The sequence below is a fragment of the Anoplopoma fimbria genome, chromosome 22, assembly GCF_027596085.1.
Source record: "Anoplopoma fimbria isolate UVic2021 breed Golden Eagle Sablefish chromosome 22, Afim_UVic_2022, whole genome shotgun sequence".
Lineage (NCBI taxonomy): Eukaryota > Metazoa > Chordata > Actinopteri > Perciformes > Anoplopomatidae > Anoplopoma > Anoplopoma fimbria.
The window spans coordinates 6229020-6240955 of NC_072470.1; the positions used below are offsets into that span (position 1 = coordinate 6229020).

Below are 11936 nucleotides of genomic sequence, written 5' to 3' on the forward strand. Positions count from 1 at the left end.
TGCTTAGGAGACAGGAGGTTATGGGTTCAATCCCTATTTGGTGCAGTGAGTTTTAGGTGTAATTCCCAGAATGAGGAGGTGAAATATGCAAAGAAACAGAGTCAAGTGTCAGAGCAGATAGCTCCAGGAGATGGGCGACTGCTTAGGAGACAGGAGGTTATGGGTTCAATCCCTATTTGGTGCAGTGAGTTTTAGGTGTAATTCCCAGAATGAGGAGGTGAAATATGCAAAGAAACAGAGTCAAGTGTCAGAGCAGATAGCTCGTGGAGATGGACGACTGCTTAGAAGACAGGAGGTTATGGGTTCAATTCTTATGTGTGGCAATGAATTTTAAGGTCCAACTCCCAAATGACGAAGTCAAATATACGAAACGAACATCTCAAAGTGTGCGAGAGGTGATGGCGTGGTTACGCTCTGCCCGGTTTGTACGCCGTCGAGCCGGGTTCGATTCTCACCCTAGTGAGGACATCAATCCAGTGCAGGAGGGAGTTTGAGCAGTGAGTCTCCTCCCCGGTCTCCAGAGAAATAAACGGAGAGGGTTATGACAAATAAATGCAAATAAGCGGAAAGGGTTATGCTATTTTTTTTTTATTAAAAATTTAGCTGCACACAAAAATAAAAAAATTTGAACCACCCCCCCTCATTCTTTTAGATCTCAGAGTAACCGCAGGGTGGAAGAAGAGGGGGAGGATGAAGAAGAAAAGGAACTCCGTCTTCTTCTTCTTCTTCTTCAGGTCAGGTCTGGAAACTCTGCCCTCATCTGAGGAGAAAAGAAGAAAAGGACAACATTAGAATTTGCATCACATTTACATACATGTATGAATATGAATACTACTACAATAACAAATACAACAAGGGTTCTCAAAGTTTTGATGACTGAGTGAAAACTATATTAGGACCTTTTATGACAAACTTTTATTTAAAAAACCTTATGTAATTTTGACTGAACTATCTATGAACTATACAATGATATTTTTATAGCAAACTACAATGTAATATTTTTGTTGATATACCAAACTGTGCCATTTTTGACATACTATACCCTGACATGAAATACTTTTTTAGGATTAATTATTGATATTTGTATTGCATACTATACTAAGGTATTTGTCATTTCTATGAAATTCGACATGACACGGGACAATTGATGACTTTTTTTATGGAATACTAAACTAAAACTTTTGACTTTATGGTATTTCTTATGACTTGTAGTAAGGACAAACCTTACTACATTATTTTTGTATACCACACTATGATATTTTTATGGTCATTTTTATGACATACTATACTATGATATGTTTATTTTGCTTTTTACATTCTTTACCATGGCTTTTTAGACAATTCATTTTTGACATAATTTACCCTATTTTTTGTTACTTGTTAATGTTATACCATCTCTTTTTAACCATATTATGTATTTTTATGACAAACTTTACAATGACTTTTCATTCAATACTTTAAAAATAATTTTTACTATATTATGACTTTGTTTACATTTTCATGACCTGCCTTTTTATGGCATTCTGACTTACATTACATTTTGACTTTTACATTTTTTTATGACTAACCCTACTGAAATTTTCCCTTACTATACTTTTTTTTTCTTTGAAAGGCAGGCTATAATATGACTTTCATTACTTTTTATTGGCACACTATACTTTATATAGTTTTTAGGACATTTTATGGCAATGACTATTAATTATCATAATGTTTTATGGTGTACTAAATTATGACTTTTTTATTACCTTTTATTTCCTTCATTGCATACAATACTCTATCGCTTTTTATGACTTTATATTTGTATTCACTTTTACTACTACTTCAAGAACACCTACTATAAGTTGATATGCTAGTTACCAAATGTTTCTTTGGTAATTTAAATTTATCTAAGTATCAAGACAATATTTAGCTTGACTAAAGTTTCCTTACTTGATCTTGTCTTGGATGCGGCGGAGCTGCTGCTGATGAGCCTCCCTCTGGTTCTCCTGCTGCTCCTCCAGCGTTTCCTGGCAGAAGGATACACAAAAAAAATGCATAAATATTTAAATAAATTCATAGTAGAGACCACTATGTCATAAACGATTCAATATTATATTAGGTCATTAAAAAATGTCAATAGAAAAATGTATATAAAATGTTTCCATTCTGTCATCAACACTAGTGCTGTTATTTAAAGTTAGCGATTTTAGTAGAAATCTCTGCAGTTTAATGTAGAAGTGAAATGGAACTCAATCATATGCTGGCTCCCCAAATTGGCACTCAGTTATCAAAACTTTGCGCCCCTGCCGTAGAGAATTAAGCATATGGAAGATTAATAGTGTGATATGTTTTTGAAGACATAACCTCCATCTGTCTCCAACCAGTTTCAGACCATTACTGCCGGGGCCTATTAGCGCTGATTGATGTGGCCGCTAATTGTGACAGTACTTGCAAAGAGATGCTGTTGAAAATTACAGGAGGTCTTGTTCACATTGTTAGCTCAATGTGGATACTTCCATTTTTTGGCACACATGGAACAGATGTGAACATGGATGAGCTGTCTACAACAGGAGGGAACAGCTCAGGATATTTATTGTTTTGTCTGTTAACGCTGCTTTAACTATGTTATATCTGTATGAGAAATGATAGAATAAATGGTCTTGAAGCTCCGGTGTAAACGCAGACTTCTCTGCCTGAAGCCTGGTCTGTCTGGCAGACAGGCAGAAACCCATTAGCAAGGCTCAGTTAGCGAGCGTCTTGTAAACCGAGACCCCGGGCATTCATTAGGCATCAATCAAAGGACGAGGTGCGATGATTAAATGATGAGTGCAAATGCTTAACAGTGTTCGGTACACTGGGCCACTTTACTTTGACACTTGAAAGTGGGGGGAAAATGGATGGAAGAAAGATGATGGTAGTCTCCATGTAGATGGCTGCAGCTGGTTAATTTATTCATGGAAGATATTGAAGAAAGTGAATTTCAAAACCTTGAAGTCAAAGCTTGATGATGCCCACAAACGCTGTTGGAGCAAAAATGGAATTCAGTCACACTGGCTCCCAGTTATCGTTTTTACATTTCACTCAATTTAGGATTTCAAGAACTTTCTAACTATTTTAAAGCTCAGACCGCATCAGTAGAAAGAAATTAATAAATTAAACACCAAAACCACGTTTGGGATCTATGAAGCAGTAGAACCTATCCATTTTCCATCTTCTTTATACCAAAAGGATGACGTTAAGGTTGTATTTGCCACCTAAATTAGTGTTGACCAGAGGGTGTAATCTTACAGTACCAACCAACAATGTTTATAGTGTTCATGCGATTGTGCGGGAACTAAAAATCGTTTGTAAGATCACTGTAATTCCAATTAATCCGTACGTTGCTGAGGAGTTTATATATATATCTGAGTTTTTATATTTGACATGCCCAACAACTGCACTCATGAGAGACAGCTAAATGCTGCTACTTCAAGTGCAGGGGCTTGATAATGGCACTCAGCAGGTTAGCTAACTCGGCTACCTTCCACTCTCAGAGTGAACTATAAAGTCTAAGGCTTGATCTCGATTTAAAAACATTATTTTAAGATAAAGAGATAACGATATGTCATATAAAGTCCATAGTATGGTATGTGAATGTGTTTTCCAGCAGAACATACCGTCCAGGTTCTTCTTTGCGTTCTGCTCGTCGTTGGTGCTCTTCTGGTCGCTGCTCTGGGTGTGGTAATCGCGTAGGATGATGGTGTCGACCGCTTCATCCATCGGTTTGATCCCAAACCTGCAGAAAACACAGAGGCAGATTAGAGTCCTACTTGAGGTTTGCTACAGCGTTAAACAATTCATAACAAACACTTAATGTGGTTTGAATTAACTGGGTTCAATTAGCAGGAACATAACCAGAAAAATCACGTCCGGAAATAAACTTTGTCAAGTAGCTTTTTTGATTGTTTAAATAACATATTTTTGTCTATGAAATGTCATTGTATGATATGACATAAAAAGCCATACTAATATCATTAAAAAGTAAAAGTATAGCATGCCATAAAAGTTTAATGGTCATACAAAATGTCAACTCAAAAGTGATGGTATAGTATGCCATAAGAATGTCAAATAAATAGTCAATATCACACTAAATTAATCTCAAGCATTTAATAGTTCTTATCTCCTTTATGAATGGAGAAAAACTGAAGAAAATATAGTCATTCCTCAAAAGATTACTGAGCTTATTTTATATGAAACGTGATCACAGCTTTACTCGTTGAAAAACGTCCCTTTGCGGTGAAACAAACGTTCAATTTCAAGAAAGTGCTGTAGTATCGTTAATTACTATTTTCATCATAATTACATCAGCGCTGCAATCACATCCAGAGCTGAGGGGCTGAACTGTTTCTCTGAGCTCTTATAATGACATATGTCATAGCTTGCTGTTGTATATGTACTGTATGCATGCATGCATGTGTGTGTGTGTGTGTGTGTGTGTGTGTGTGTGTGTGTGTGTGTGTGTGTGTGTGTGTGTGTGTGTGTGTGTGTGTGTGTGTGTGTGTGTGTGTGTGTGTGTGTGTGTGTGTGTGTGTGTGTTAGTGTGCTCCCTGCTCTGCCTGTAAGGCTGAGCTCCAGTGGAGCTGACAGCTTGCTGTGACAGCGAGCCTTAAACAAACCCACTGGGTCGGCTGCTGCACAGGAGAAATGCCTTTGATTCCATCAGGCCTGAGTGTGTTTGTGGCCTGTTGGCTTAGAGATTTCAGGCCAAATAGCAGCGTGAAGAAGTGAAGAACGTCCTCACTGCTGTGTTTTTATCTCCAGGCACTCTTTGATCCTCTGCTCTGTCCGTGAGTGTGTGTCGGGGAAAAGAAAGTGCTGATATTTGAGGACTAATTATATGTAAATGATCATCAACGATTGGGGAAGTTCTGGTGTGTCTGACTTTTTGTGTCAGCCTGGTTGCACTGATGTGGATTTTTGAAGAGAAAAGATTCTAATAATTCAATTTGTCCTTAATTTCTTTGCAATATAACTCCTCAACCCTCATGGGTTTTTATAAAAAAAAAAGCAGTCTTTGAAACAGCCGTACTTACAGCTAAACGTATAGAAAATATGGTTTCACTCATAAGGGTTATTGTATTCATATGAATGAGTGATATGACTTTTACAGAACTAAATATTAATTCATTATTAATTCAGAATTCATACTTACTTTCATTCATATGAGACTACAAAAGCGACCCAAATATCATTCAGTTACAGCTGGGACATATATACAATATTAACACTGATCGTCAAAGAAAATTTCCTCTGTTCAAAAATGAGAATAAACTGTCAATATGTCACGTCGCTTACGACGTTCTAACATCCAATCACATCACTCTTTTTCTCGCCATTCATCACCTTAAATTCAATTAGCTGTTGGTGGATAAACAGGACGTTGATGGTGTGGCAATACTTTGGCTACTTAAAGTCCTGTTTGGCCACCTAGTAGATGAGACAGTCCCATACGGGGCTCAGCTACTTAAAACAGGCAGAAACAGTTAGGTGATGTTTACTGATGAGTAAGCATAAAAACTTGCCCACAAAGACGAGAAATACCACAAACTAAGTGTCACCTGAAGCATCACCATTCAATACAACAGGGAGAGTGCAAGCGCAGGGTCTCAAACACCAGCAATTAGACCCGTCCGCTGAAGTAGCAAGGAAGAGAAACACCCTCACGACAAACGCTACGTTAGTAGACACGTCCAACGCACTTTTTAACAACAAAGAAATAGTGCTGATGAGCGTAACGTGAGAACGGCTTTCTGTATGTAAACATTTAACAAGGCAAGATTCAGAAGAATTTGGATTAACAACAATAAATATTTGTTTATTTTTGTAGATATATAAATTTAAATAGATTCTCTCTGCACCCCACATTTGCATTTTTCAGGTTTTAATTAAAAAAATGTTTTGATTTGTATTGTGATATATTTCTATATTGACTGATATGAAAATCATACAAAATTATAAACGAAACCTCGACGCTGAAGATGTTGGGTTTTGTTTTTTTCTACTTTTCTGTGATCTATATTATCTTTCACTGTGGACAAGTCTGAATTGACTTAAATTTAACTGAAATTATAAGACTTTGTGATTTTAATGAAGAGTATTTGTCCGTTATCAAGAGGAAAAAACTAATAACTGTGTAAAACCAACTGCCCAGCCCGGCAGAAGTGCAGGCAGTGTTTCCAGCATTGTCCCGTTGGTCCACTGCTCCAAACAATACCAGTTACAGTGCTCTCTGGGTATTTCCAGTCCGGCCACGCTGGCTCAACACTGCAGTCTGGTGAAAATCTACAAAAATGTGGGTGAAACAGGATTTAGAAATAAGCCTCATCTTATTTGAACCACTGCATGGATTGGGCTTTAAGTAATTGTGATAAGAAGTTGAAGTATCTCACATTTAAGGGTTTGCTAGAGGTTTGACGAGGTGCAATAATCCCCCCAAAAAACTACCAACCCCAAGAAAACCCAATCTTAGTATTCAACTCTGTTGTATCATCAGATATTAAAGTTTTTAATGATGCGTTTTAATGACCTGCATAAGTTGGGTTTGTCATGAAATTTAGTACATGTGTACACTATGTCTAAATGCAGAAAGGAAGGAATGATGGTCTGATAAATTGGTATAAATTGCATCAATGAAACTTTTTTTTATTAATGTTGTTTGTTTGCTGATTTTGTTTTTTATCCCTTTTGATATCAAATTTTGTAATCTGATTTATCAAAACTGTTGTTTGTTGCAGATATGGATATCACAAGCTTCTTTTAGTAAAACTATGGGAAGAAGAAATCAACCCGAGCTTCACAGTGTTTTTGGAAACTTTCATTGATCTAGAAGGAAAACATTGTGTCGTTGTTTCGATTCTCCATCCATCTTCACAGACACTGAACGGACAAACTCAGAAACACAAACACTGTCTGAACCGTATCTGCTACGGTAAGAATATCTTCATTAAATCACAAGTCCTGCGTTCTCTTTTGAGCCACAGTGGCGTTCCTGCTAAAGCTTCCTTCTCATCCAACGTACAGACATGAACACACGTCTTGTCCTGCAGATTAGCGTGTTGAACAAACAAACAAACACTAGAGAGCCAATTAGCCGCGGCACATTAATAAACAACATCTAAACGTAGCTGCTCTTACTTCAATACCTCTGCTAGAAACACACTGTCTGTCCATGTTTGTTTACTTTGACATTATGTTTGAATCCAAAAAGGGATGAATAAATACGATTTCAGTTGGACTTTGAATCAATCCAGTAGACTGCTGTTCCTTAAATGTGTCACTGAATTGATACTATTATAATCAGAACACTTCTCATGTGTAACTTTGTTTATTTCGACTGCATTATTGCCTTAATTAATTATGTAATTTGATATGCAATCCTTCATTACGCCATGACAAAGTCCCTGCACATTAAATCAATATGAATAGACATTAGAAAATATAGCCAAGTGTGATCGCTCACAAGATATTATCATTTGGTCAATCCGCTGATTTGATTTCCTCCTCACTGACTGACTTCTGCGTCTGTGATGCTGTGATGCTGTGATGCTGTGATGTATTCTGGGTTTCAAAGACACACTGTGCTTGTCTCTGTGTGTCCATGTGTTCCTGTGCTGGATGCAAAGAGGCAGAAAAAAGAGGCGATTGTCACAGTGTGCGTAAAACTGATCATACAAGCCACTTAGCAGCACTATAGCCAACTGGTACAAGGGAGCGAGAGGAAAATCCAGCGCTGCCAGCGTGCCAGTGTAGTTTATCAGCTCGCTGAGAGGCGGGCAGCACCTGACAGATGCCACTTGGGAGCATAATCCCAGAGGGCTGAAAAGATCCTCCACATGACGGGAAGCCAGTGAAGCAGGAGGAGACCCGAATACCAAACGACAAATTGCAACGTTAAATGAAATATAAATCTATTCCTTCCCTTTTCACTGCGCTTAGAGGCTCCATAGTGCAAAAATAGAACCAAATGCAAGGAAATTAACACCTTTCTACTAACTAATGTAAAATATAGAGCTGCAATGATTGGTGGGTTGACAAAAATATTAATCAGCAACTGTTTTCAGGATTGATACATTTTCCGGATCATTTCCTGAGCAAAAAACGCCAAACATTCACTGCTTTCAGATACCCAAACGTTAAGATTGTCTGTGTTTCTTTGTCTTGTTTGGTAATAAACTGAATTTCTGTTGGTTTGACAAAACAAGGGACTTAAATAGGTCACATTAAGCTCTGGGAAATTTTGATGGGTAGTTCTAAGTATTAGTCACAGATTACCAATAAAACAATTGAGAAAATATTCATTGGACATCTAGTATAATATGGTGTATGTGTATTATTATATATAATATTACTTGATATGTTTTGTTTACAAGGTAATAACGTTAAATTCTACCTGGTTTTGTTTGTTTAAAAAGAGCAGTCTCTCTTTAACAGACTCAATAAATCATAAGCTATCTAGCAGGAAAATTGCTTGGCAGAATTGTCCTTGATCCCTATTTTAAGAACAGGAGCATGTAAACAGTCGTGGGCCTGTTGCAGCAGGCCCGCAGCTGCAGGTTTATGATTTCATTTGTTTATTAAAATGCTATCATTAAAAATCTATATTTCTAACATCTATCATAGGATTACAGTAGTTTCCGTAGGGGGTTACATCTGACCCTCTTTCTCTCGTGCTCTCCTGCAGCTTTGGTGAAACAAACAAAAGGGGTGCTTTGAATGGCACGTGCTCCGGGCGTCAGTCACCTGTTTCCTAGCAACGGGCACAACAGAAAAGCACCTGTGGCTCTGAATAGGAGGCGGTGGAGCCCTTATGGTTTGACAAAAATCAGGGGGAATTAAAAGATATGGGCATTTTAAACCATGTATGTAACAGTATGAACCCTAAAAAAATTACCTCCAAACCATATATCCTATTTATGATTTGGTAAGACACAAAAATTTGCTTAATAGGCTACTTGGTTGTGTTTTAAGGTATTACAGAGGTTATCATCAGCGTAAAAGTTGACTTTTTATAAAAAAAAAAAGTCCCATTTGCTTTATCTTGGTTTCCATTTAAATGTTACAGTTTTGTTTTGCTGTTGCTCATTTAGTTATTATCATTATGAAGCATTTGCTGCAACATTGTTTTTGTTTCTGTTTATTATTTTTCAAGTGGTATGAAAATATTGTGACTATAATGCGTAAAATCATAGGGAATTAAACTGTTTACATGTTGTGTGTGTGGGGGGTTGTTTTTTCACACACACACACACACACACACACACACACACACACACACACACACACACACACACACACACACAAAACAGATGACAGAGGGAGTAATTTTTTTTAGGTCTCGACGTCACCAGAACCTCGAGCCCCCAGCATGCAAATGACTTCTCCTCTCGAGCCTCTCCATTGGCTCGTCTCGCGCTCATTTAGCTGCTGTCAGAGCGCGCGGCCCGGGCACGCTCCGGTAACTTTTCCCAGCACAGCTCCCAAAAACCAAAGTAGTTTCTATTCCTCACGGTGGAGGTGGATGACAGTGTGGGGGGGGGAGGAGGAAAAAACAACAAGGAAAATGCAAGTTTACCTCTGAGTGGATTTCATCCTGAGACTGCACCACCTCTCTCCATCCATCCATCTCTGGTTTATTCTAACAACCTTCATCTCGGAGGCCAGACTGAATGTGTTTGACTGAGAAGTGTCCTACAAAGACGAGGTGAATGTACAGCATTATGATGGAGACGGACCTGCATTCCCCCGTGGTGCCCCAGACCAACCCGTCTAACCCGGGGGAGGAGGAGGAGGAGTAAGCGGAGGACCTGGAGGCAAAGTCCCCCAGGACAGGATCAAGAGACCCATGAACGCATTCATGGTGTGGTCCAGGGGCCAGAGGAGGAAAATGGCTCAGGAGAACCCCAAGATGCACAACTCTGAGATCAGCAAGAGGCTGGGAGCGGAGTGGAAGGTGATGACGGAGGCGGAGAAGAGGCCGTTCATTGATGAAGCCAAGCGGCTCCGGGCCATGCACATGAAGGAGCACCCGGACTACAAGTACCGGCCCCGGAGGAAGACCAAGACCCTGCTGAAGAAGGACAAGTACTCATTGGCCGGCGGGCTGCTCGGCTCACCTGTCGGGGTGGGTGGAGGTCAGAGGCTGGTGGAGAGCCCCGGAGGCGGCCACGCAGGAGCCAACGCGGGATACACCACCCACATGAACGGATGGGCGAACGGTGCGTACTCGGGCCAGGTGGCGGCGGCGGCGGCGGCGGCTCACGCGATGATGCAGGAGGCTCAGCTGGCGTACACGCAACACCCGGGCACCGGAGCACACCACCACCACCACCACCCACACCCACACCACCACAGCCACAGCCACCACCACCCGCAGCACAGGTACGACATGACCGCGTTGTCTTACAGCCCGTTATCAAACTCTCAGAGCTACATGAGCGCGTCTCCGCCGGGGTACGGAGGCATCACCGGATACACGCACCAGCACCAGAGCTCCGGTGTGTCCCCGGTGTCCTCCGGGACGATCGGAGGGACTTTGGGGTCCCTGGTGAAGTCGGAGCCTAGCGTGAGTCCTCCGGTGTCCACGGCGAGGGGACCGCCGACGTGTCCTACGGGAGACCTACGGGACATGATCAGCATGTACCTGCCCACCGGAGGAGAGGCGGTGGGGGGGTGGTGGGGGTGGTGGACTCCTCGGTTCACAGCAGACTGCACGTGCTCCACCCGCAGCACTACCAGAGCAGCGGCTCCTCTCCGGTAACCGGGACGGTTCCTCTGACTCATATTTAATATCTAAATGTTTATATAAGCACTAAAAACCACAACCAAATATTTAAGAAACTTAGATGTGGGAGCAGGGTGGTGATGATGATGATGATGAATTGTACATTATAGGCGGTTATAGCCATAAAGAAAATGCAATCACTTTGAAGAAACTTTTTTTTTTTTTATTGTTATTTTTTTGTTTTCTTTCAGTGATTTTTCAGAGTTTTTTTTTTTTTTTTTTTTTTTTGTTGTCTGTCCGAGCTAAAAAAAAAAAAAAAAAAAAAAAAAAAAAAAAAAAAAAAAAAAAGCGTATCTAATTTACTTTTGCTCTCTGGAACAAGAGCATGCCAAGTTTTGACACGATTTAAATTATAATCCGTGAAGGCTGGTGCATTTTGAAGGTTATTATATATTTTTTTTTCCAGACTTTTCTGTGGAATTAAAAGGCAACCAGCTGTGTGTTTGAGGGAAAACCCCGAAAACCTGTTTAGAGAGGGAACCGTATAATAAACGGAGGGCGATGTGTGGAAGATGTGTTTAAAGAAGAAAAAAAAAAAAGTTTCTAGGCTGCAATTTAAATTGATTTCCAGTTTTAATGCTTGTAAACATGTGAGTCAGTCGGTGTAATTTGAATTTGTTTTGTTGTTGTAAAATCTTGTAAATTGTGAATAAATAGGCCTACTGAAAAAAAACATCTTTATGCAATTGTACATAATTTACAAAATACCAAGCTTCATTTTCGGGTTGAACAAGAGACAATTTTCGTAAAATATATATTTTTGCAGGGGATTTAAAACGACTCATGGAAACTGTTTCTCCAATATTAGATGTTTATTCACAATTTTCTTAAATATATTGTAAATGAGCTTATTGTGTCGTTGTGTGAATCCGGTTTAATGACGTCGTGGCAAACAGTAAATATCTGCTCAAAATGTAAAAATGATAATTACAACGTAACAGCAGACATATTTTCTCGGTGATGCCTTTAAATATATTATTTCTACTAGAATAAAAAGTAAATTAAATATTATACAATTTAGCTTTGATAATAGAAAAATAAATCTGTTACACCTTTTAATTATCCTCTTTTAAGCTGGCATGAATCTTGATGATATGCATTCATCAATATAAATTCATGTTGGACATCATAATGGGTA

General features: G+C 39.4%; 1 protein-coding gene across 1 annotated transcript; it reads left to right on the forward strand.

The window, feature by feature from the left end:
* Nucleotides 1-9722: 9722 nt before the first annotated feature.
* Nucleotides 9723-10803, forward strand: sox1b (SRY-box transcription factor 1b). Its single transcript, XM_054623590.1, is given in 3 exon segments — nucleotides 9723-9792; nucleotides 9795-10684; nucleotides 10687-10803. Coding segments are annotated over 3 exon segments (1077 nt in total).
* The last annotated feature ends 1133 nt before the right edge of the window (nucleotides 10804-11936 follow it).